Here is a 26283-nt window from a genome sequence, read left to right as displayed (position 1 = left end):
AGGAGGCTCTTCAGTTCTTTATACCTCTAGCTTACAACATTGTGTACAAGGACTGAAGTAGTCACATAAAAACAGTACAAACTTCTGTATCTAAGTTTTACCATTTTTAATGAAAGGACTTTGGAAATATGGTACATTTCCTTGACAACACAACATTTCTTGGGAGCCACAGTAAAATATTTTACAGCTGTTCACTCGAATGTCGACATTCCCAGCATCATTTACATGGCGAATAAGATCAGGAAAGCAACCATCAAACAAAACAGACCCATAGCTTCAGACAGAGCAAATCCCAAGATGGAGTATGAGAACAACTGCTGCTTCAAGGAAGGATTTCTGGCACAACCAATAATGAGACTGCCGAAGACTGTTCCAATACCAGCACCAGAGCCAGCCACACCGACTGTGGCAGCACCAGCACCAATGAACTTAGCAGCAGTATCAATGTCCCTGCTGACTGCACTGGTCTGAAATCCCCTTAGTACCAGCTGGGTGCATGGGTTTTGTGTCCCACTGAGGAGTGTGTTTCCCTCTCCAGTTCGGACCTCGGGCCGATACAGAACTGATGCAGAGATTGGTCTGCACAGGGCCCTGGACCCAGCACGGATCAGAGAAGGGGTAGAGACGAACTTCGCACAAGCATACATGATGTAGGGAGTTGTGTGTGTCCTTCAGCTGGGAGTCAGGTCATGGCTCAGCCCCTCGGCACCAGAGGTCGAACTGAACGGAGAACCACCTGGAAAGATTTTAAGCCAGGTCAGGCATGCATACTTTAAGATAGCCTTTTAGACTGCCATAGCATATATTATGTTATTAACATTTTGTCTCTGCCCCATGAAATCATTCTTTAAAATTAAATTTAGGTTTTGTATTGAAGGCACAGATCAGCTGTATAATAAGACCATGTAGGATAAGTTTCAAGGTTTTGTAATGCATATTGGTTATATATATATATATATCTATAATCTCTGCAAATGTAACACTTTAATTAAATTAAAATATTTTTGTTTGTTTTATGAGTGATTGTGTTTTTCCATTTTAGAACTACAGTATACCTTTTCACTGTTTTTCATATAAAGCAAAGGGCTTATATATGTTTGTTAAAGAAATTTTGATGGTAATAGTTTCTTGCTGAATAACTTCTAAGATCTCTTAGTATACAGTAGCTATGTAGCTATGTATCCATTTTACCTGATCTGAGCCAGATAACAATATTTCCCATTAGTTGTGAGTGCAATCCATACTTTGTGCCTATCCTTGCAGACAGTTATAACTGGCCAAGTAGAGGTGACCTAAAATATTTATTTTCAAAACGATGATCTACCAATATCGTGTTGGGGACCCAGTATGTTTTGTAACCAATTTAAATACAGATGCAACTCTTAGTGGTGCAACTCTTTTTTTAAACCAACCTTGCAAAAAATACAACTTTGAAAGACAACTAAATGTGCCTACACATACATTTTTGGTCTTACAACCCAATGTTTTTCTGTTGGATTTTCTGTGATTCCATAATGGTAAAACAGTGTGGCAGCTTTGCTTTTTACTGTGAATCTACTGCCATCTTCTGGTTAAGCAAGAGGAAGTGATACGCTACAGGTTTAGTTTTTGCAAGTGTGTGGAAGAAATTAGTTAAAGTAAAATTCCAGGCACCTATTAATCACCCCATTTTTTCAGTTATGTATTTTTTTTAAACTTGGTTGATAGGGAATGTTAGAATACATTTATAATTGTCTGTTATGCCTTTTATATGGTATATTAAACGTCAGTTTGAGATTATGTGCTGTTGCTGGGGAGAATGCTGTCCGTTTAACATATTCTCAGGCACTGAAAGCTGAAGGCGCCTTTTTTTTAGGCAGCTTGTACTGGAAGAACCTCACAGGTGCCTTGGTCATTTAAGTCCATTGAGGAGGCAGATGACACAGGATGCTGTAGTTCTGCAATAGCATATAGTTGCGGGCTGTGTTGTGTGTCAGGGATGTGTGAATCATACGACTTGCTGAACAGGATGACAACTATATTAACAAGTAAAACACCTTCTTACATTTGTGTATCTCAATTGTGTGCTTTGGTGTTTGGGGCAGATTCCGCTATAAAAGCATGTTGTGGATGCAAGGGAGAGTGTGCAAATGTAGGTGGGAGGACGCTAGTTTGTGTCCTCCCGTTACCCTAAGGAGAACTATGGGGGAAAACACTGACCCCATAGTTCTCCTTTAACTTCTTGGGATGTTTTTGACTTGTTATCTGTTGTTCAAAAAAGGATTGGGAGTGGTAGCTTTATTTTTTCAGCTTTTTTTTTCCTTTATTTTAATTTTTTTAAAAGCAGAAATTGTGTAATAAACATATTTATTATGTATGTTAAAAATCGGGTTTGGAAACTAAGCCCAATATATGCAGGATAGTGTGCAGTTACGCATGCCAGTTGGATACAGAAAACAGTGTTGGTTTTAGTTTAAATGTTTACTTTTAATGCTTCTACCAGTTCAGCAGGGCAGGGAATTGTTAACTTCCATGCCCCCAACCAAAGCATTGGACTAATAATATTACTTTGTGCTAATGTTTTTTGCACGGCTATTAAATAATTACACTTGATTTTTTGAAATCATATTGAACCTGCAGACATCTATGTTGCTAAATACACATGGTGACGCTGATTCCGTGAGTCAGTGTTTGTTGAAAATGAACATGTGTTCCAAGACAGAATGTATAATGTATATTACAAGCATTGGCCTTCATCCTGGATAACCCAGTCACCACCCACACAAGACACATGTCTGTGCTATCATATTAAAACTCATCTCCGGGAAAATGCAACTCTCTACCAATTTTCAGCCTGACAAATTCTGCTGTAGGAGGTGTGTTAAAGTGCCATTAATTTCCCCAAATGTGCCTCCCAACAAAGTGTGATAGCCTGCACTGGAACGCACGGTACTGCAATGCTGTGCGTTCCAGTGCGATTGCAAAAAATTGTGCACGCAGTTTTTTTCTGAAGTAAAGTTTCAGGAGCACCATCTTTAGTAATTGATATCAAGTTATTTGACTTATGTGATCATTGGGTACCATAATGACAATCTGTTCATCTTTTTTGCATTTTTTTCATATTGCCATCCTGGAAAGGCCCCACAAAGATTGCTAGATATACACACAGCATTTTACAGGCAATTTCAACCAGTTTTCAATTGCAAAAATGACCAAGCTGGTCAAGGCCACCCACCATCAACAGTTACTATTCATACTTTGAAACAAACAAAACTGTTAATGGTGATTCTTTTGATTATTTTCGTAAAGCTCTTTGAGAACTGCTGCGTATATGTCCCCGGTATATTGCTAGTCGTTATGCATCATACACAATTAGCATAATATTGTGTAGAGCTATAGGGATGCAGAATTTATCATTTCATCATTCCTCAAATTGGCTACAGCATGTAGTGTGATCTTGGAGTTACTCTTATTTTCTAATCCGTTTAAGCAAAGAAAGAACCGCTACTTGAAGTTTCTAACGTAGGAGCCAATGAACGTGTGCATTTATTAAAGTGTTCGTGGCATTTTTCTAACTGGCAAAATAATCTTCTGGTCTAAGCATAGCAACGAAAGTTGCTTACTTATATATATTGTTTTTTCAGGAGCCTCCTAAAGAAGATTTGACTGTTTCTGAAAAGTTTCAGCTGGTTCTTGATGTAGCACAGAAAGCACAGGTTTGTCTCTTGTTTGATTTTGCTTGTGATGAAATTATTTGTTTTGTCTAGATTAGAATATTGTTTCTTAACTGTGTTCTTCAAGCACCGCTAAAGAACATATCATGACTTTCCTTAATGTTTAATATATGGTTTCTATATTACAAAAAAAAAACCAAAACACTTATTACTCTCAATTATCTTAGTCCCATGTAAAAGTAATGTTGTATTACAAATTACCATAGTAAGGACTTTCTGGTTACCTATACATATTCTAAAGCTGTTTATATGGTAGAGTAAACTATGCTAAGGGTATCAGTATACTTTTTCTTTTGTACATTAATTAGATAAAATTAAAAAGAACAGCAGAAAATGTTTTTATAGTTTTAGTTCTGCACTGAAGTATGATTGGCTTTTCTGGGAAATAGCAAGGTAGAACTGGGTAAAAGGGAGCTAAACATGGAGTTTCATGCTTAGTAAAACAAAAAGGAGAGAACGGAGCACCACAAAGTAGCGCAATAACTCAGGTAGGATATGGCGAGGGGTATGAGGTATCAGGCTCATGGGTGGGTGAGCGCACGCTTTGGCACGGGGGGAAAACCGTAGCGTGGTGCCGTTTTCTTGTTTTTAAAGCGGTGTGGGTTAAAATGGAGATGTAATGGCAAGGCGGTGAGGGTTTATTGATGTACAAAAGCAAAAAGTGACTTCTGTAACTCACCGTTAGACTGGTGGAGGTGCATGGTCAGCGACGAGGGTATGATGTGATGCTGGTTGTAGTCCTGCAGGTGGCGTCATGATTTTTATCCGTTGAGTGGGATTTTGAGGAGCTTTGTGTGCTTGATTGAGCAGGATGCTGTCTTGTAGGAGATGTGGCGATCTGGTCCAGAATAGAGCTGCAGCTAACGATTATTTTCAAAATCGATTAGTTAGCCGATTATTAGGTTCGATTAATCGGTTAATCGGATAAACAATAAAATAAAGTTTAAAAAAAGGCTCCAGTGATGGGACTACTAGTTTGTATTGAGGTTGTAGTCCATCACAGGAGCAAGCTTGGACCGGTGGAAGAAAAAAAAAAAAAAAGATAGTGTGGTGTGCAATATAGTGAAATGGAAAGTGTAAAATTATACAGCAATGAATGCAGAATGGCACCGGCTATAGAGGACTACAAAACCCAGCAATAGTACATTATACAGCACAATGCAGAATACCACCAGCTATAGAGGAATACAACAAATCCCAGCAATAGTACATTATAGCTGGCGGTATTCTGCATTGCGCTGTATAATGTACTATTGCTGGGTTTTGTAGTCCTCTATAGCTGGTGGTATTTAGCATTGTACCACTTTATAATGTATTATTGCTGGGATTTGTTGTACTCTTCTATAGCTGGTGGTATTCTGCATTGCGCTGTATAATGTATTATTGCTGGGACTTGTAGTCCTCTATACAGCGCAATGCAGAATATCACCAGCTATAGAAGAGTACAACAAATCCCAGCAATACATTATACATACAGTGTATAATGTATTGCTGGGATTTGTATTCCTATGTATAATATACAGCACAATGTACCATCAGCTATAGAGGAATACAAATCCCAGCAATACATTATAGAGCACCATGTGTGGGAAAGTGCAGGCTTACCTGAGCAGTCTTCCAGCAACTTGCTTCTGAGATCGGGCCTGTCTATCGGCGGCTGTCATCACCCCACACCTGCTCCTCCTTACTACATCTCCCCGCGTCCCTGTGCCGATCGTGGATGTGGGTGGGCGGTGAGTGTGCGGCGTGTGGAGCATGGATGCGGGCGGGTCTGGCAGCGGCGAGCGTGAGGTGGGGAGGAGGTACGGCGCACAACGTGTGGAGCTGTGAACAGGGCCAACTGATCGGAAGCCGATTAATCGATTATTGAAAAAGTTGACAACTTTTTCAATAATCGATTATAATCGATTATGTCGATTAGTTGTTGCAGCCCTAGTCCAGAATGTGGATGGTGGAATACTGGAGTGGCTTGCACAACATTGAGGTCATGCACGTGGATGTTACTTGATTTTGCAGTTCACAAGTGTAAATTCCTGGGTTGGTGTGTAGTTCAGAGATGGGATCTGTGGGGTGTAGGGCAGCATCCAGGTGTTCTGGCGCAGTGGGAGGTATGGCAGACTCTTGTGGTGTTTAATGGAGAAGTGCTCAGTCTTCAATGGTATTCTCTGGTCTGCGTGGGTGGAAAGATATGCCAGCTGGTGAGTGGCATGTTCCTCCTGAACAGGGAGGGAACGTGGCAGTTCTGATGGGAGGCCATCTGGTGGAGAGTGCTGGCTGCCGCGGGGGAGTGGGACGTGATCACCGTATGGCAGTGGACCCGGAGCCCGGAGGGGAGTGTGACACGCTGAGAAGGAGGAGACAGGATGACAGCGGGGAGATGCCTGTCTCCGTGGGACCTTAATCTAGTTTTATCGGTGTTGCAAAAACTGCCTGTAGACAGTATAAAAGAGATTCAGCTGTAAACATTATCTCTAGAGGCCATCACTTCATCATGCATGGTATCTTCAGACATATGCAGGTATGGGGTGGCTTGCATTGTCCAGCAAGCCACCATATTTTGTGCTTCATAAGCATAAAGTTGCCCTGCATCCAAGACTCTCCTTTCACCTGAGCAAAGAGCTTGTGCTTCCATCACTGTGTGCCAAGCCAGTCCACCCAGTGGAAATGGCCATACACCCCCTGGATTTATTCAGGGCATCTTGGGTATATTTCAATGTACTGGCCAGCTTTTGTAGGACATATTCCCAGTGTGTGATTGCAGAGGCCCCACATAGGGGCCATGCAGAATTGACTACTACAATCTCATGTAAGTAGTAGGTAGTAAGTGCCTTACGGCCTAAGTTTCACAGGTCTTGTATAGCAGCCACTTGATCATCAGTTCATACTTGTAATTTTATAAGGTGGCAGTGCTGATGTCAGTTTTGGGTGTAAAGTTTGCCACATGGCAGTTTTATTGGACTGTATCATTTTTCTTTAGGATTGTTAGTCTGATTTTTTGCATCCCTTTTTTGTTATGCTAACTTTGTTGTGGCGCTGCTTTGGGACCTCCCACTTGGTGATTATTATTTACAAACACTGGAGTGATCAGCCGATCACTCCAGTGTTTGTCCTGCACAGAGGATTGGTACATACTACTGACATGTACCGATCCTCTGCCACTCGTCCACGCACAGGGGGGCTGCAACTTCTCTGGATCCCCCTGCTCTCCCGGGCACACGCAACGGTGGGATACCACAAGCCGCGGGGGGGTGGAGCCGCTGTGACAGAACGGACGAGCAGTGAGGGGAGAGAGAGGCGCCGGCTGTCAGATCCTGGCCGAGCGTCTCTCTCTCTCTCTCCTCACTGCTCTGCATTAGTTAGTGACAGCGGCTCCGCCCTCCCCCGCCGCCGGTTCCTTCACTTCTTCTCGGATCCCCGCTGGGGAGAGCAGCGGGGATCCAGAGAAGCGGGGGGAGGAGAGGACTACGCGATCGACTGGTAGATCGCGATCGACCTTGTGGGCACCCCTGATCTAAAGGAAAGCTGCTTCCTCCAATGAACGAAAGAGAATGTACTCTCCATAGACACAGCTCTGCTTTAGATAATCACCATCAAAAGAGAAAAAAGGAGGCAGGATAAAAGCGCACAGTACTTTGCAAACCATGTCCTCAAGCGGTAATGGAATAAAGATAATCCTCAGCAGGAAGTACAAGATGAGGGAGTATTCTCATGTTCTTAGGGATATGCACAAAATCCAGCAGCTTCAACCCAGTGGAGGGCATCCACAGTTACGATAATTACAAAAAAAGTAGAATGCTACATGCACTAAAGAATAAAAAAAAGCCCACGGGCATAGCAGTTCAATTAAAAACAAAACTATTTATACATATGGGCAGCAGCAAGCCAGAAGGGTGGGTGCTGTGTCCCCAAATGAACAACTAAATAAGGAAAAATCCTATTTTTCTACAGTCTTGCTCTCCTTTGTTCTGTTTCTACCACTCTTCTGTACTAATTATATTGGGAGAAAAAAAAATAGGGAAATGGTCATTTCAAGAAAAAAAAAAATATCTCTATAACGAAACACTTTTTCAATCTGTGCTTAGTTTAAATATTATATGTCTGATGCATACAGAAACTCTTAATGTTTGCATTCCTGTCCCTTTTTTAATGCAGAACCTGTTTGGCAAGATGGCAGACATACTGGAAAAAATTAAGAAGTATGTGTTTTATTTTTCCTTTTTAATTTTGTTCTTCATGGGAGATGTATAAACCACTCATTAGTAATTTATAATTCTGTTATTTACTTTTACATTTCACAGTTTGTTTATGTGGGTCCAGCCTGAAATTACTCAAAAACTGTACATCTGCTTATGGGCAGCCTTCATAGCATCATGCTTCTGTCCATATAAACTGATTGGACTCTGTATGGGTAAGTTTGTTTATAAATAGAGTTTTGATTTCATGTTCTTTACCCCCTTAGTTACACAGCTTCAGAAAAGTTTTTTTTCGCTTTTGAAGACTGGAGCAATTTTGCCATTATTGCTAAGTTTGTGTAACCATAATTTCCATCTTCCTCATCATTGCACCTACACATATTATATACTGTAAAGGGCATGTTGAGGTTTAAGGTGATGTGATATATGCATATAGAAATTCTTTTTTTTTCTGAACAAAATACAAAAAAATTGAAAACTCCAAAATGTTCAGTTTTGGCAATAATTATGTGTACATAATTAGTGTACCTAGCAGAAAGTAATTCATAATAAATTCTTATAATTATCCTGATTTTATAGGGTATATCATATGTCTGGGATTTTAGTTTATTTTGGGAGTTATAGGTCAATACCTGGAGTGAAATACAATTTTAGTGTGGAACAATTTTAGAATGCGGTGTTTGTCTACTATCTTTAATATTTTATTATCGTTTTTTAATTAAACTTGGCATTCTGTACACTGCATCACATCTTTTTTATTATAGGTTTGTAAAAATCATTGGAGATCCATTTAACATATTACATTCCATCATTACATTTCCAGGTACGTCTTCATTCAACCCGGCGCGAGCGTCTCATAACAATTCATTCATCTAGCTGTCGGGTTGATTGACCGTACACTTGGTGTTCATTAAATTATGATCTCACAGGCCCATTTAACATTGCATCACATCTTAAAGAGGAACTTCACCCTTACCTTAAAAATAACAACAAAGACAGCTTTAGAAATGTTTAGTAATTGCAATTTACAGATGGATACTTATAGATAAATGCCGGTTTTGTGTACCATATTTTTCGTTTCCTCCCTGTTCTTCTTACGGTTGCCATTTTCTTTAAGGGCAGATTAATCCATTCCCCTTTTCTTCCGGAGCTCTGGGTCTGCCTTTTGATGAATGCTTTAAAATAAATAACTTGAGAGATACTTACCCAATACCATTTATTTACTTGCATCTATCTCCTTATTGTGTTTTTATACAGGACTTTATGCTGGTATTAAGTTTTTTCTCATAGACTTTGTTTTCAAACGTTGCCCAAGACTTCGAGACAAATATGACACACCTTACACCATCTGGACAAACCTACCTACAGACCCACAACTTAAAGAACGAACAAACGCAACTGTGTCAAGACGGGTAAGCATTGTGGTATAGTATAACTGTTGTATACAACTTTCCGTATCTTGTATTGTTACAAGCATAAGATGCCAGTGCTCTTAAATCTAAAACTATTTATGAACCTAAAATCAAAAACATTGTTTTCCATTTTTTGATCCAAAAATTAGCATAGTTAAAGTATTTTGTCATGCTCACCAAAACCTTTTTAACATTTCTTATGGAATTCAGCCACATAAGAGAATTGAATAAATCGGGCAAGTAACATTTCACACAGAATTCTGGGAAAAAGGCATCCATTTCATTTTTTGTGCAGAAATCCATTTTGCATGCAGCTTTGAAAATAAGGCATGTGCTGTTTAGCTCATATTGTCATTTGTGCACTCTGCTCATAGGTATGGCATGATTTGTGGTTACATTTATTTTGCTACTTCTGTTCTTCTTTTCATACTGGTATTTAGGGGGTGTACTTGATAGTTTACCTTTCTTTCAGATAGTAGTTTACCATTATTTGTAAATGTATAGTGTAAGAATATTGGGCCATATACTGTATGCCCTTTCCTTTTCTAAAACTGTCACCACCGTATTGTATCCAATTTTATTTTTTTATATTTTTGTTTGTCTATCTTTTTTACCTTCTAATTCTATACTGTTAGTCCCCAATATTTTAATTTTATTGATTTCAAACTCTAAAAGTCCAAGTTAAAATATATGTAAACGCAAGAACAAAAATGTTATATATTGCCGCTTATCAGATGTGGTGGCTGCATTAGTTTTCATTTTCTAGGTTAAGTACATTTTTTTTGGTCAGTACAGAAAAATACCTATTGATCCTGCCAGAATTCAAATGTCTTTGTAGTTTCCTGTGCAATGAAATGCACTGCTATCAGCCTTCCCAGTTCTCCTCGGTGAACTTCAGAACACTTCGCTTGATTTTATGTAGAGGGGGTGTTTGTAGTCTAATTGAGGAGAGCAGCATTAGGGTGACAACACTGCTTCACCTTAGGGATTGTTCACACCGTTGTCAGTTGAACTGTTCACACCATACATGTGTGGCGGAGTTCAGAAAAACACAGATCAACACACCTGGTGGGAACAAACCCGTGGATAAAAAAAGTGAGTGAGCATTGTCACCATAGGACAGGAAGTATGTTACTGAAAGGATCATCACATTAAATTAAAGTAAAACAAAAAAAACCTTTAAAAATAATGCTGCTGCAACATCTAATTACTGGTTAGCTGCATTATATAATTTTTCATACGTAGGATGCAGTTATCTGAATCAGCGTAACCCGGACGATTGCAGGACTAGCTTAGAATGGGCACTGGGTTCTACATGGCACTTTCCAGTCCAGAGTGTACTGTGTTAGTCAGTCGTGGAATGCTTTCCAGGTCCAGAGCCTTGAAAGGTCCTTCAGGTGGCTCTTTGAGCTGGAGGCAGTCCCGGGTTTTGATGGAGTTATGTCAAGTTTTGGTGCTGTTGCCTACCCCTCAGTTGGACTGCTTTTTGACATCTTAGTTTTCTCTGAATCCTTTGTCCCTTAGTGAAGGAGAAAGAAAATAGGATTTTTGTACTTACCATAAAAATCAATTTCTCTATCATTTATTGAGGAACACAGCCCTGAAGAATTCTGATACATAGGGTTGTGCTGCTGTCTCTAGGAGAAATGGACACTAGGCAAACAAAACAAAAAAAATTGAAAAGCCTGTCACTTTAAGGACATAACACCTCGCACCTCACACATGCCAGTTGTAGCAAGCAGTATGCACTGGAGAGCATAAAGCCCATTACACACTGCACGCAAAGCAGCGTGGAGCAAAGCGAGGCTGTGAGGCTGGGACATTCGCATACAGTGTGCGAGAGCTCGCATAGCTGAGCGGGGGGGAGATGAAAGCCTCAATCAACTCAATGGAATCCACATTCTGACGATTGGTTTATATGCAGAAGCTGATTGGCTGAAGATAAAATTGTTAATCTCTGCACACTCAGCTATGCGAGCTCTTGCAAGCTTATGCACCGAAGAAAAAATTGCAAGACACACTGCGTGCGAAGGTTTCACAGCCTTACAGCAAAACGTTTCATAAGACATATACTGTGTGCCGAGTCATAAAGTGGAGTGGCAAGCAGCTTTTTATTTTCTGTCCTACATTATACACCATAAGATAATTTGCTAAAATCTGAACTCAAAAGTTCCGTTCCATACTTAATTCTAAAGCAGCAAGGACCTGCTGGATTCCTCTATCTGTAGCAGGATGAACGTTTTGGCAACTCTCAGACCAAGCACTAGTTTGTAGCAATATTTTATATTTCAGGAGAGCAATGTCTGGAAGAAGTGTGTGTGTGTGTGTGCACCGATCAGCTATAACTTTATGACCTAATATTGAGTAGTTCCCCCTTTTGCTGCCAAAACAACCCTGGCCCACATGGAGGCATGGACTCCACTAGAAGGTATGCTGTGGTATCTGGCACCAAACGTCCGTTACAAATTCTTCCCACAGATGCTCAAATGGATTGAGATCTGGAGAATTTGGAGGCAAAGTCAACACCTCGAACTTGTGTTCCTAAAACCGTTCTTGAACCATTTTTTCAATGGGGCAGGGCACGTTATCCTGCTTGAAAGAGGCCACTGCCATCAGAGAATACTGTTTCCATGAAGAGGTGTACTTGGTTAGCAACAATGTTTAGGTAGGTGATGCGTGTGAAAGTAACATCCACAAGAATGGCAAGACCCAAGGTTTCCCAACAAAACATCACACTGCCTCCTCTGGCTTGTTTTTTTCCCATAGTGCATCCTGGTGCCATCTCTTCCACAGGTAAGTGACTCGCACACACCCAGCCATCCACATGATGTAAAAGAAAATGTAATTCATCAGACAAGGCCACTTTTTTTCCATTGCTCCGTGTTCCAGTTCTGATGCGCACATGCCATTTGTAGGCGCTTTTGGCAGTGGACATGGGTCAGCATGGGCACCCTGACCAGTATGCGGCTATGCAGCCCCAAATATAGCACACTGCGATGCACTGTGTGTTCTATTGGAACTAGCATTAACGTTTTCAGCAATTTGAGCTACCGTACTCCTTCTATTGGATTGGACTACACGGGCCAGCCTTTACTCCCCATGAGCCTTTTCTGCCCTCATAATTTGGCTCTTGTCAAACTTGCTCAAATCCTTACGCTTGTCCATTTTTTCTGATTCAACTCCAAGTTGAACTCACTTCCAACACTTCAACTTCAGGGACATAATGTTCGCTTGCTGCCTTATATATCCACCCACTTCCAGGTGCCAGTGACAAGATCAGTGTCATTCACTTCGCCTGTCGGTGGAGATAATGTAATTCTGATCTTATTAAATTTGTCTGCACCAGGAAAGGCGCCCCTTGTTTGTGTTTTTTCCCTAGATTTGCAGTCTCCCCGGCTGATTTGGGGCAGCATCCTACAGACACACATCTTTTAAACGTGTTTTTTATTTTATTCATTCACCAATTTTTTATCCATTCATCTATTTCCAAATAGACTTTGATTCTAATTTTATTCATGTGTACATTGGTTTGTACTGGTTGAGCAGTCCCCTCTGGCGCTTTTTTGTTTTTTCTGATACTAAATTGTGTGTACTGGATATTTTTCCTTCAGTATTTGGAGGCATACCAGCATTATTCCTTACACTGGATAGAGTATTTTTTTTTTGTGGTGTGGATGTATGAATGCCAAGGGGCACACTTATTAGGACAAAATGGAATGGCAATGAAGCACATATATGTAAACTTTGGGCTTTACAAGTTGTTATTATTTTTGTTATTATTTTATTATGATCATCGTAGACATAGGAAATAGCAGTAGACTGTTCATTGCAACTGTGTGTTGTGTACATTTTCACTCAATTTCTGTGTGTAATGTGTGGATAATATTGTAAACGAGTCATCACCTTTTCTTTTGTCACTGTCACATATGTGTTTGTTTCCTTTCCCGCTAGCTGTCAGGGCATGACAAGGTATGGATCCTAGAGCGGAACTATTTTTATTTTGGCATCTTGTGTATAACTAACTTTTCAATTAGATTTGCACTAATGGGCCTGTTTGGTCTTTTTATTTTTTCCTTGCACTTCTGCTGACATTTAAATTGGTTTGCTGCATACTTACTAACTACTTTGGAACATTTGGGTTGTTTTACGCTTGAGTTTTTATTTTTCAGTTGTAGCGGCATGGCTCTAAAAATAGTTTCTGTTAAGAAGCATAAAACTGATCACAAAAGTGTTATGGTTTCTCCCGCCCTGAAATAACTGTTACTATACTCTCAATGGAGAATATTCAGTCTTACCATTCGTTTTCTAACCTCGGGTCACTAAAATATTTTTTGCACAATAATATCTATTTACCAAGATGGCATTAGTGATACTAAACCAGCATTCTCTCTACTTGCGAGGCAGTCATTCGTCATACTTTTAACTTTAAGTTAGATCAGAATAACCTGAGCCAAAGGTCCACAACAGCTTTTTCGTTGACAAAGTGTGTAATATTTTAGTGTTCAAAATACGAATAATATATACCTAAACCTAAAGATACAATGGGCTTATCAGTATGTGGGTCGTAGCTAGAAAAGTTCTCAATATATCACCTAGAGTTGTTATATTAGATAACAGAGAGGCTGCCAAGAACAACTCTAGAATGTTCTGCTTGTGGCATCAACTGAATGTTTTCTAAACCAATCCTAATGGACTACTTCTGAGTCATGTGTTTTTAGATTCATTCACACAAACGCATGAAATTATCAGTGCATTTCACTTGGTCTAAAGAACACACTTGTGCAAGTAAGTGCCTAAAGGTGTAGAAAACATGACTAGTCATAAAGCTGAGCTAATCCTTCCCCACGCTATCCTTAGGCTAAAAAAAAAAAAAAAAAAATACATTTTTGGCTATAGATATACTTCAAGCTGTTTTCAACTGCAAATTATTTTTAAAAAACTGGGAAAGATTTAGACTTATGATGTGGCAGCTCATATTTTCAGTCCTAAGACTTGATCTGAAATCGGCTTGTTAAGGAAGATGCTGGCCCAGATTCTCAGAGAACTGAATTGGGTAGCTATGGCATTTACTCTTAACGACCAGCCTATCCAGGCTGTCTTTAGTTATGGGCTGATATTTGTAACAGTTTGGCTATCCCAATGGAAATTTAAAGAGCAATAGGCTTTAAATTGCTGAACGGATTTAAGTCTCTCCTTGAGGGCGTCTTTAGCTAGCGTCTTTAACCCATGTTCTATTCCAATTGTCCAAAACTTAAAAGTAACCTTGTATAGAAGGCTGCTAAATGTTCTTTCACATATGATGACATACTTTATCATAAGAATGGACTTCTAAAGAGGTGTGTAGTGCAGGTCATGCTTCAAGAACTAAAGAGCTCCTGTTGAACTCTAAGATTTGTGACCGTATGTGCATCAGAAAGCGATACACGTTTGAAGATTTAAAGTGAACACAGATTATATGTTTTTATATAATTATATCATTAAGAACAATAATTAAACTTGCACTAACGTTGAATAGGTTCCGCTGTGCTGCCACAGAATAAGCATATAGACATATTTTGGATAGTAATTGAATCCCTTTAACTGAATAAGAGTTCTTGGGCACCACACTGTGTGTGGCCACCCCCACTGTTATAGTTTTGAGTCTTACATGTAAAGCACAGGAAATGCACCTCTAAGAGTTCATTTACATCATATCCGTTGTGCTGCATTGATCAATGCAGGTCCAATGCAATTACAAGCTTAAAGCCATTGTTTCCTATAGGCCCAGTACACACCAGCATGCTGCGTTGATGTGTGCTGGATGTAGAATACCGAACACGATGCATGCACATGCAGCTCAAACTTCTGTAACATGTCACAAAACAAAAAATAAATCATTTTGGCTTCTGTTGTGGTAACAATGAACAATAACTCAAGGTGTTCAAAACCACATGACAACTCACGCCAGCCTAAGTGCGTTTTAAGCACATGCTAAATTCAATGCACATTGTGTGAATCCCAGGGTTGATGGTTCATGGGAAGAAAGATTTGTATTTGTTCCATCTTGTTCAGTATTGCATAGTTGTGACATGGTGAGGAGGAGACGAGGCCTTTCAGTAATGGCAATTCCAGCCTATATGCTTGGCATGCAAGGATAGTATGATTCTGGGTGGTGGCGCTCCACCATAGGCTGCATTCCCAAATCTCAGGTTTGTTCTGATTTGCCTGGTCTGGGTTAGACTTTTACATATACAGAGTTCTTTGGTCAGCTCTATATTTAAAGCCTTGCTTTTGTTAATCATTACTCCGCGTTACTGCTGTGTATTGATTTTCAAATGGCATTTCAATTTAAATGCAGATACAATATCAAACAAAGATAAAAGTTGTAAATCTTGTGCTTCCTTTCAGATACAAACAGTGTCTTCAAGAAGTAATGTATCCACGGGAGCTCCACAAGGAGTAAGTCGCGAGGAAGAGGGAGGGCGATATCATAACACAAAAAAGAGCAGTTTTCATGAGATCTTTAGTTTAGCTGAAACTGAGCGACCATTGCCAGGTAAATACATTGAAGTGATTTTTACATACAGAAGCCATGGGAATGATATTATGTACTGCTAAGATTGTGCATTTGCAAAATATGCAAGCAACAGCACCAAAAAATATCAAAATGATGCTTCTTGAAACAGGAAATGCGCATGGGTATTGTGTATGGTTGTTTGATTGTTAAAGTAGAAAATAGACATGGAAAAATGGATAAAGAAATTTCAGCTTTGCAGATGGACATCTCTGTGATTTCTAAGAAAGGCCCTTTTTGTTTTTTATAACTAAAAATTAGTTTATGCTTTTTATTTTGTCATGTTATGTCATTGGCTGCAGATGCTGTAGGTTTCTCATGCACTTATAGGGTTTAAAATATATGACTGTATCTAATGTTGTGCGGTTCTTAAGGAGGATCTGTCATCACTTTACAAAGTCATCACTTTAAAAATGGCAAACACAGCAATTTAAAATACATTTATAATTCTTCCCTGTACTGGTGAATAGAAGGACCAGGAAGTGGCAAAACAGTACAAGAAAATGTTTAACTAATGAATGTAGGACTGCATGCTGATGTGATTTTTAGTGAAAAGGGGTCAAGGTCCACTTTAATGGTTGCTAAAAAAACAAAATCATAAGCGCACAACTGATACTTGGTCACTGGATAAATCACAGGCTGTAGATTATGGTGTGCAGGCTCTAAATGACAGGGAGAGGACCCTGCAAAATCAATATATAAACAGAAAAAAAGGAAAAGAGCGCTACTACCTAGAAAAAACTTATATTGAATGGCATCTATTCATTAGAGAAAGAACAAATGTGTGTAACTTACCAACTTCCAACCGTAAGTTACACACATTTGTTCTTTCTCTAATGAATAGATGCCATTCAATATAAGTTTTTTCTAGGTAGTAGCGCTCTTTTCCTTTTTTTTTTCTGTTTTAATGGTTGCTAGTCATCCTTGCCCTTTTATTCCTTCCTATTTCATAAATCTGTTGGTGTGGGTTGTAAATGTTGAAGTCTATATAGTTTCTGGTCTATGTGAAGTTCACCATTCTGTGCTCTTTGATTTGTTAACCGAATGACCAGTTTATCTGGAAGTTCTGGTGGATGCATAATTCTAGTTGTTTAGCGAAGACAAATTGAGCCCCTACGTTTAACTAATAAATTGCTGTAACTTTTCCTGTAATTCATCTCTTACTTGCAGCTTGTGAAAGTGGCTGGCGTTGTTGCTTGATTAACAGAGACAGAAAAATGCCTACTGACTACATCAGAAATGGTGTCCTTTATGCTACTGAAAAGTAAGTGCTTCTACATCTTCTCTGATTTAGTAGGGAAGTTATAGCAGTGATTCCTGCCTTTGAAATCTTCTGTCTAAATGTATCTATTTGAGCTTTAAGGGGTTCTAAACCCTCAGTTTTTTTGCCTATATTTACTGCTATCAAGCAGTAGATATAGGCAAACAGTTAAAAAAAAAAAAACCTCCCGCTTTAACAGCGGTTTAAACTTACCTTGTTTTCGCTGCGCTCTCCCGCCCGAGAAAACAAAACTATTTGGGCGGCCGCAAAGCATATTGGGGTGGGCGCATGCGCAGTTCGGATTCTCGGCCGGGAGACGAGCAGAGACACAAGGTAAGTCTATGGACGCGTGCACCCGCAGGCAGACACGGTTTGATCAGAAGTGCCAGCAAGCAGACAGGAGTCAGCGCTGGATCGGAGAGCCGCCGCACCGCTGGAGGGACAGATGAAAACATCAGGAAAGACGATAGGATTAAGAGACATCATTTAAGGTAAGTACTGACATTAACATTGGGGGGGAGGGAAAAAAAATGTATCCTTTTAACAACTTCAAGTCCACAGTGTTAAACCCCCTTCCCATCCAGGCCATTTTTCAGTGTTCAGCGCTGCAGTACTTTGATTGACGTTTATTGCGTCATGCAACACTGCACTGAAAAACATTTTATACCATTTTTTGAGGACAGATAGAGCTTTCTTTTGGTGGTATTTAATCACCACTGGGGGTTTTATTTTTTACTATATTGAGGGAAAAGTACTGAATTTAAAAAAAAAAAAAAACTGTTTCCCCTATATTAAATGATAAAACATTTATTACCCAATTTTTGGTAAAAAGACACCAAACATGTCGAGCCTTAAAATTGCGCGCGCGCGCAACCTCAAAAAACCTACGATACCCAAAATTGGCCATAGGGGACGATTTAAAAGCGTTTACCGCTCATCAGTTTAGGGTTATCAGTGATTGATGGCCCTAAAATGATTGCTCTTACTCCGCCGTTCACGACGATATAAAACATGTGTAGCGCAATTGTCATTTTCGCATGCTGGCGCCGCGAACGCGTATTTACGTTTATATGTCCATAAATGTGGGGGACTTAAAAATTTGGGGGGGTTCCTTTTTTTCTGTGACATTTATTTTTTTACTCTTTTTTACACTTAATGTCATTGCTATTACAATGGGGGATAACAACCCCCCTATACAATATGGAGCCAGCACATACACGCGATCGGTAGGCTATAGAGCCGCCGATCGTGTGTATGTGAAACAGCCGGTAACAGCTCCTTGCATTGCACGGGCTGCTTCAGCACGGGCTTTTTCAGCACGTGCGCGCGAGCAGAAAAAAATGCAACCCGCAAATGCGAGTCCGCCGTCCGTCTGGTTTTTTGCAATGGGCGGACGGCAACAGGTTAATGTCACTAAGTATTGGTACATCGCTGATGCATTGGGTTTCCTGTAAATTGACACGGGTCATGTTTATTTTGGAATAGTTGCACTGTGTCTTACCATTGCAGCGCCATGTTAAGCCATACAGATATGATTGGTGTAGTTTGGCTGGGTGGTTCTGATTAGCAGCAGAAGTAACGGCACTAATCCTGCTGCCACAATTGAAATGTAAGTGAATAATCGCTTGGCGTGAGGATGCTGGAACAACTATTCAAATTAACTGTCATGGGCATTTAAAAAAAAAAAAAAGTTTTTTAAACTTGTTTTGTTTTCTTTTTTCCAGCTACTTATGCTTTGAAAGTTCCAGATCTGGATCATCAAAGAAGAACAAAATCATAAAACTAACAGACATTACAGACATTCAGAAGGTATTTATTCCAGTTACCTTTTATACAATGGGATTCACAATACAACTTAACTATCCTGTTTTAGTCCCAAACTGACTTTACTGTTTTTCACACTTTGTAAGTATATAGTTAAAGGATGGGGGAGGGGGCGGGTACAGCTGGCTCTGCCTCTAGATAGGCAGAGCCAGCTGTCACTCACGCAGCTGGGCGGATCCAGACATAATTGTCAGGATCCGCTTCAGCTGAGGAGCTCGCGGTATACTGCGGCGTCTCAGTATACCGCAACTGCGGCGTCTCATTATAGCTGTAGTTCGCGGTATACTGAGCCTAGGGTGATGGGAGGATGATAGTTTGTGTCCTCCCATTACCCTAAGGAGAACTATGGGGAAAAGCCTTAACCCCATAGTTCTCTTTAAATTTTTCAGCCTGTCTCAAGCAATATTGTCTTGACTACTTGGACTGTTTGAAATCACAGAATCTTACTCGTGTTAACCTGCAATATGCACTGTCATTAGTTACAGCAACACGATCCGCTCCCAGTACTGCACAACTGTGGAAATGTAAATGTGTTGCTAGGCTATTAAATGGTGTGATGTGCAAGAAATGGGGAAATTGTTATTAAACATATAATCATTCTCAAGAGTGATACCATTGTTGAATATAGCTATTAGAACTGAGCCGAGAGTCTAAGAAAAACGACACAATGGATTTTCTGTGCCAATCAATATTAACTGTTGTGCATAGGAGCGGGGGGGCCATTATTTCTGTAAAAAAAAAAAAAAAAAGAAATTATCATAAAAATAATACAATTGCACGTAGTAATATTTAGATTTCTTTTTGGGTGGCCCGACGCCTGGAACTTGCAGTTTCAGGTTGCCGGGCAGCTGTTTTTTTCCTCTACAAGCAGGGGAAGGCAGGGCTAAAGCCGCTCGTTTTGTACTCTTCTGGGGAACCATGGCATATGACTTGAGGATGGTGAGTAGACTGGAGAACATTCATTCTCTGATGTGCTCTGTGTGATCAGTGATACAGGAACACTGTACTCCTAGGTCTTCCTGCCTCAGCTGTCACAAGCTGGCCTGCACAGGAGATCGAGCAAAATGTTGCGCTCGATCTTCTGTATTGAAGGGCAGGCTCCATAAAGAGAAACTGTCAGCTCCAAAACGCTATCGCATAGGGGATTTTTAGCTCCTGTAGGATAGCAATAAAGTTAAATGAAAAAAAGTGATGAATTTAAACCAACCCTGCCATCTGCAGGCAAATATTGTGGTAGCCGGGCAGCAGCACTCTAACACACACACACAATGTACATTAAAGCATAAGTTCACTTTCCCAACTGATTTAGAAAAATTAAAATACAACAAATGCTGCATAGAAATTTATATGACCGGACACCTCATCCTATAGTAACTGGACCAAAATTAAAGTCTGTTTACAGACTTTAATTGGACTTTAACCACAGCCGCTTCTTGAGGGCGGGTGGACGGTTTAGAAACTGGCTTTGAATGTAAACAGCCAGCGATGGCTGTTTACATACAAGCGTTTGGGCGTCTGTAGAGACGCCCGATCGCTTGTAATATGCGGTCGGGTGTGCGCCCCTCCGTTGCCGCCGCTGCTGGCGATCCCGAGCTCCGCTGTTCCCGGTGTGAGCCTGGGACCAGCACAGCAGCTCTGCGGCCAGAGATCAAACGGAGCTCAGTACACGAGCTCCGTTTTGATTTCCTCTTCTGAATGCAGGCAGTGATGTGTATTACATCACTGCCTGCATTCAGTGTCACTCTCCGGTATAGAAACCGGAGAGAAGCTGGTGAAGCAGGTCTCTGCTTCATCAGCTTCTCTGGGGGTCCCTAGGTGACAATAGGGGTCTTAAAGACCTCTGATGTCTCCATAAAGAGGACCTGTCACTGCAAATTGGCTATCACATAGGGAGCTTGTTTGCTCCCTATGTGATAGCAATAAAGTTCAGTGGAAAAAAAAAGGTTTAAAAAAAATTAAAAATCACATATCAAAGCAATAAAAAAAAATTAAAGTCCCCTGCCCCCACATGCACACGCAAACATGCGTCAAGCCCGCCTACGTGCGAAAACTCCCATTACATCCATTGCGCTGCACATGTTGCATATCGCCGCGAACGTCGGAATGAGAGCAATAATTCTAGTGCCATTAATCACAGATAACACTAAACTGATGAGTGGTAAAAGCTTTTAAAGCGTCGCCTATGGCCAATTTTGAGTGCGATAGTTTTTTTGCGATTTAACGGGTGTGTGCAATTTTAAAGCTTGACATGTTTGGTATTTACCCGATGTGACCCCATCTTTTATATTTTACCAAAAAATTGGGTAATAATAAATGTTTTATAACATAACGTAGGGAGAACAGGTTTTTTTTCCAAAATGTTTCATTATATAGTAAAAAATAAAAACCCCAGTGGGGATTAAATACCGCCAAAAGAAAGCTCTATCTGTCCCCAAAAAATGGTATAAAATTCATTTCAGTACAGCATTGCATGACGGAATAAATGTCAGTCAAAGTACCGCAGCGCTGAATACTGAAAAATGGCCTGGCCAGGAAGGGGGGTATGAACACCCCGGTCAGCAAGTGGTTAAAGGTGCCCTATGCATCATCTAACAGACATGTCAAATTACAAAAAAAATGTATTAGAACATGATTTACTTAAAGGAGAACTATGAGGTGAGTGCTTTTCACTCACCTCATAGTTATAGCCGACCTGTGACACATACCGGCGTTCGCTCACCTCTCGATCCTATCACGACTCTCTGCCGTGACAGGGGAGGGGCTGGATTCCCCCCTCCCCGCTCCGATCCACCAGCTCGCGGTATACTGTGCCTAGGGTGACGGGAGGACGCTAGTTTGTGTCCTCCCGTTACCCTAAGGAGAACTATGGGGAAAAGCCTTAACCCCATAGTTCTCCTTTTAAGACATTCAACATTCATTTTAAAACACTAAAATAATTCCCTAAACCAAGCACACCATTTAGTACGATGTCCCTGCACAGTATTTCTTATTGTCTCACAATTTTTAGAAATAAGGGGGGCGAAAAAAGGAGCAACCCCCTCAGTGTCGAATTATATAAGGGTCCAGTGCATGTAGTCGATGTCCTGTGCAGGGTCAAACAAAGGTGATGCGTTTGGGGAAAATGGAAAAATACTGTTATCCAGTGCAGCCCTGCACTATGGATTTTGAATTTCGCTCATGAATTGCGAGCACTCATTGATCAGTGCAGTCACCTGACTGTGCTGACCAATGAGAAGTGCTTCTCATTGGTCAGCATAGTTATGCACAGTTAATATGGTTTTGATTAAAATTATTATTTGTATCCTGACAAATAGAATGTGCCCCCGCTTTAATCCCTTGGACAAGTAGTTTGTTTTTTTTTAAATTACACACCCCTGCCGTTGGCTGATAGTAGACCTTAGCACTGCTCATTTTATTCCACTTTTGATTGACGGAAACTGTGCTGTTTGGAAGTTCTGAAATGTTTAAAATGTAACGGCTAACATTTTGATTTAGTAGCTTTTTTTGTACTCTTGTTTATTGAATAATATTTGTTTTTCAGTACAAAGTTCTTTCAGTGCTCCCAGGATCAGGAATGGGGATTGCAGTTTCTACCCCTTCTACTCAAAAGGTATGATCAAATTTTTCAACTTTACCGTCTTTGTACATCATGTTGATTGTTCAGTAACTCAGCTGCTCTTGCTGACTGCTGTTCTTTGTGTCCTCATCCATTCTTCTTTTTCCTTTCAAATTGCAATGATCTATCAACCTCCTGGTCCAATGTCTCTTCAACCTTTTGTTCTACCCCTCTACCAATTCTGAATCAGCAGCCACCTGTTACCGCACACTAACCTTAACCTTTGGCTCATTTGTCCTCCTACCAGTGCCAAACATTCTAAAACATTGCAGAGGCAATCATAGGTGGCTGCTTGACATTGAAGAAAAAAGCTTATATGCTTTGCAGGAACTCCAGAATGCTGTATAATCTGCCAAGTTTTTGATTTATCTCCTCCTACCTTGTTTTGACAACGTATGACCCTGCAAACAATCCCGTCAGCCCAGACCATCATTTGACTTTTATTTTATTAGCTTAGCTTATGGAAAAGCCTTTTTCTTGTTTTCCAAATCCCAGTTGAAATATCTGTCCTCTTGTCCATTGCTTCCCATCTTTATTCCTTCTCTTTCCTTGTGTCTGCCATACCCTTTTCCCCACTTACTTACCAATAGCATTTTCCCTTCACTCAAATCTGCATTGATAACTCCCAAACGACTTTCTCTGGCCCTGCAGCCCTCTCCCATTACATTCCTGTCTGAATTATCCTATTTATATCCAAACTACTTGAATAATACATTTGTGCCATGTCATTGCTAAATTCTGTCATAATGATACCACTGAAACGTCTGTACAGTGAACTTATGGCTACAAAACTAAAGGTCACTACTTTATATAGGTGCCAGGAATAGACCAAGAGTTTACTGTGCATAGCATATAAGACACTGGCAGGGTAGACACAAACATTTGCTAGTAGGAAGGGGTAGAGAGTAGTGACCAGAGGGATGAGCTCATCATTGTGCTGCTTCCCCATTCTGTGTCAAGTCACAGTGCAAGGAGCAGAGTGTAGTAGCTTATAGCAACTAATCTTAGAATGGTTCTTGTACTGGACTGGCTTTATTCAAATTGGTTGAAATAGGTAGTCCATTTTGTGCTTTGCTCCTTGCACTGGTAAATGTTTGTAACATATACATTTTTTGTGTGTTTGCTTTTTGTTTAGTCTTTACAAGTTAAAGATGCTAGTGAATTGTTGCTTGATGAAAATGTCTGCTTTCCTTCTGCAGCCGCTCGTATTTGGTGCCATGGTACACCGAGATGAAGCATTTGAAACCATCTACAACCAGTATGTGAAGATTACATCCACAGTAACAAGCAGTGACACCTAGGATCCATCTTCATCGTCCTAGCTTTACAACCTTCATTTTGCCTTCCACTAATTTGATCTATTTTGCAATAATTTTACTAAATAGAAGGTTATATTTTCTGTTACAGAGAACGAGTGTTTTTTTGTTTTGTATACATTATTTTTTTCTTGTTTTAAAGCATCAATTCTCCCATTTTTTTTTTTTTTTTTAAAGAAAACAAAATAGCAAAAAGATTCATTGTTGTGAATTCAACTGCCCTTGTTTTCATATATTTATTTTTTATATATATATATATTAATGTGTTCATTAATAACTACATGTGGCTGTTATAGACAGGATATTTTTTCCTGGGATGAATGAGGGCTGGAGTTTTTGTTAGGAAGTGTCCAAAAATTTATAATTTCTTAGACCTCTCCTCAAAATACCCCTTTCTACTGCCTGATTTTTAGACTGTCCAATGAAAAAGAATGGGTGCTTTCTAGTAGTACTGCAGGAAACATTCTTTGTTTATAACCTAGCTCCAGTGTTTCATTACCAGTATTTGTAGTAATGATTAATGTTGGGAAAATAAGGAAATCGTTCTTTATACAAAAAAAAGTTTGCAGTTTTCACAGCTATAGGCACTCTTGGTTTCCCAAAGTCCATGTAAACTGTTGTTTAAGGGTCTGTTTACTCAGGTGTAAGGCCAGTGCCTTGCTCTTGTTTCTTTTCTTCTGCTTTTAGAGACCAAGACTTGTGTGGAACGCACAGATTTTTGTGCCCATACACCTGGTAAGATAGATACCCCTCCGTCTTTGCATTGGTATTGTAGTGGCTTAATTACGAACAAAATCTCTGTTTTCAGTAAGCTCAGTTCTGTCTTTTGTCCATCTCCTATAGGAAAAATAGCATGTTCTTAGATGGAACCGTAGGACAGATGGGCACAGACCGCAAGTTCACTGGGAACCCAGATAAAATGAAGCTTCTCGTACTGCTCTCTATTGTAAGCTTAGGCAGCTACGCTATTTCCACATGTTCTTATGCCAGTAGGTTGCTGTGAACTGCCACTGAATTATGAAGGGCTAGCAATATATAAACTAACATGTTGCATAAAAAGCCAAAAATACGTCATCATCCTAGTTCTTGTTAAACTAATAAAATACGAAGTACACGTTATTTTTGTCATCTGTTTGAAGAAACTCTGATCAACAGTGTGCTAATCGAAGTTACTACAGACCTGTCATTTCACCTCTTTATTCTGGGACCACTGTAGTTGACCCACAACTAATGTGTTAATAATGGACTTTTAGACGACAAATAACTCTTGACTGAACTGGTGCTGCATTTTAGCAGCCTAAAGATGTAATGGATAGGCAAAAGGCTTGTGTTTGAAGGTTTCTAGCAGACCCCAGTTTAGACCTGTATGCCATATGTTTGCCTATAAAACTACTTTAGTTTCCGGTTTACTATTTTTACTTCTTTTAGGGAGACTATGTGACAGTACTTAGTATTAACTTCTCTTTTGACCAAGAAAATACCAAATTTCATTTCTTGTCACATTACTTAACAATGACCTTTTGAACACAAAGGAATTTGCAGATATTCAGATTGATTTGCTATAGCTCCAGAAATATAGTGTATGCAATGTAAAATAAAAACTAAAAACATAAGCATCGGTACAGTTGATAACCAAGTTAATGTCAATCTCTTGTATACTCAAGACTCATGTACTAATTAGGGGGGTTCTATATGGCTCAGTGTTTCATAAAACCACTAATCTAATTGGTTAAGATTATGTATGTTACTTAGTTATGCCAGTATATATTTTAACTATTCTTTTTTTGTTATTGGGTGCGCAATTGCATTTCTTAAGAATGTGTACATCATCTACATGGAATTATGAAAAAGATGCCTTTGTCTGTGGTCACATACAGGGGGATATTTGCAAACAGTCATGTAGCGTACCTCATGCCAAGCTTTAAAGTGTTACTGCACTTTTAGTGCAATTACATTTATATCGTAGTGCCCCCCCCATCTTTTTTTTTTTTTCTTTCACCTGTCCCAGTCTAGCAAGATATGCTGACTAGATTGCACAGCCGCTCACTATAATTTTACCATCAGTCGTATGTGCTCTGTACACCTATTCATTTTTATAGAGCTTCTGAGTATGAGCCTATACTACGCAGTTCCATAGGAATGAATGACTCAGTAGGCAAGTAGAGTGCAGAGCTCATGTGCGGGTCTGGCTAAGATTTTGGCAGGCAGTTGTGTAATCTACCTCACCGGTCTGGGGACATGTCAGTATAAGACTAGGAGGGGGAGCTGTTGATGGGAGCATCTCTAAGGCCGCTTGGGATTACTCCAGCTTGATGCAGCCCAGGAACAGAAGCCCATTGAAATAATACAGGTTCCAGGAGCTAGACTATCTCATTCCAGAAAAGGTTGAGCATCT

At 40.0% G+C, this 26283-nt stretch overlaps 2 protein-coding genes across 2 annotated transcripts in view; one reads left to right on the top strand and one right to left on the bottom strand.

The window, feature by feature from the left end:
* Positions 1-24035, top strand: part of GRAMD4 (GRAM domain containing 4) — a 95508-nt gene extending 71473 nt beyond the window's left edge. The window contains exons 11-19 of the mRNA XM_018552519.1: positions 3624-3695; positions 7866-7909; positions 8012-8121; positions 9164-9318; positions 15706-15853; positions 17042-17135; positions 18857-18941; positions 22498-22566; positions 23772-24035. Of these exons, the coding sequence (XP_018408021.1) occupies positions 3624-3695; positions 7866-7909; positions 8012-8121; positions 9164-9318; positions 15706-15853; positions 17042-17135; positions 18857-18941; positions 22498-22566; positions 23772-23873 (879 nt within the window). The 3' untranslated portion in view covers positions 23874-24035. The remainder of the gene's footprint in view (positions 1-3623; positions 3696-7865; positions 7910-8011; positions 8122-9163; positions 9319-15705; positions 15854-17041; positions 17136-18856; positions 18942-22497; positions 22567-23771) is intronic.
* On the bottom strand, positions 83-738 carry LOC108783842 (ATP synthase F(0) complex subunit C3, mitochondrial-like). The gene has a single exon (XM_018552520.1). It carries the CDS (start codon positions 645-647, stop codon positions 222-224), a length of 426 nt encoding a protein of 141 aa, XP_018408022.1. The 5' UTR covers positions 648-738; the 3' UTR covers positions 83-221.
* Positions 24036-26283: the final 2248 nt, after the last annotated feature.

The sequence above is a fragment of the Nanorana parkeri genome, unplaced genomic scaffold (assembly GCF_000935625.1).
Source record: "Nanorana parkeri isolate BGI_ZX_2015 unplaced genomic scaffold, ASM93562v1 scaffold90, whole genome shotgun sequence".
NCBI classification, from domain to species: domain Eukaryota; kingdom Metazoa; phylum Chordata; class Amphibia; order Anura; family Dicroglossidae; genus Nanorana; species Nanorana parkeri.
The sequence above is the reverse complement of the archived record's forward strand: the minus strand, read 5'-3'. Positions and strand labels throughout refer to the sequence as shown.

What these genes read in the sequence shown, in the direction of transcription:
- LOC108783842 (XM_018552520.1), bottom strand. Translation starts at nt 647, where the DNA reads ATGTATGCTTGTGCGAAGTTCGTCTCTACCCCTTCTCTGATCCGTGCT.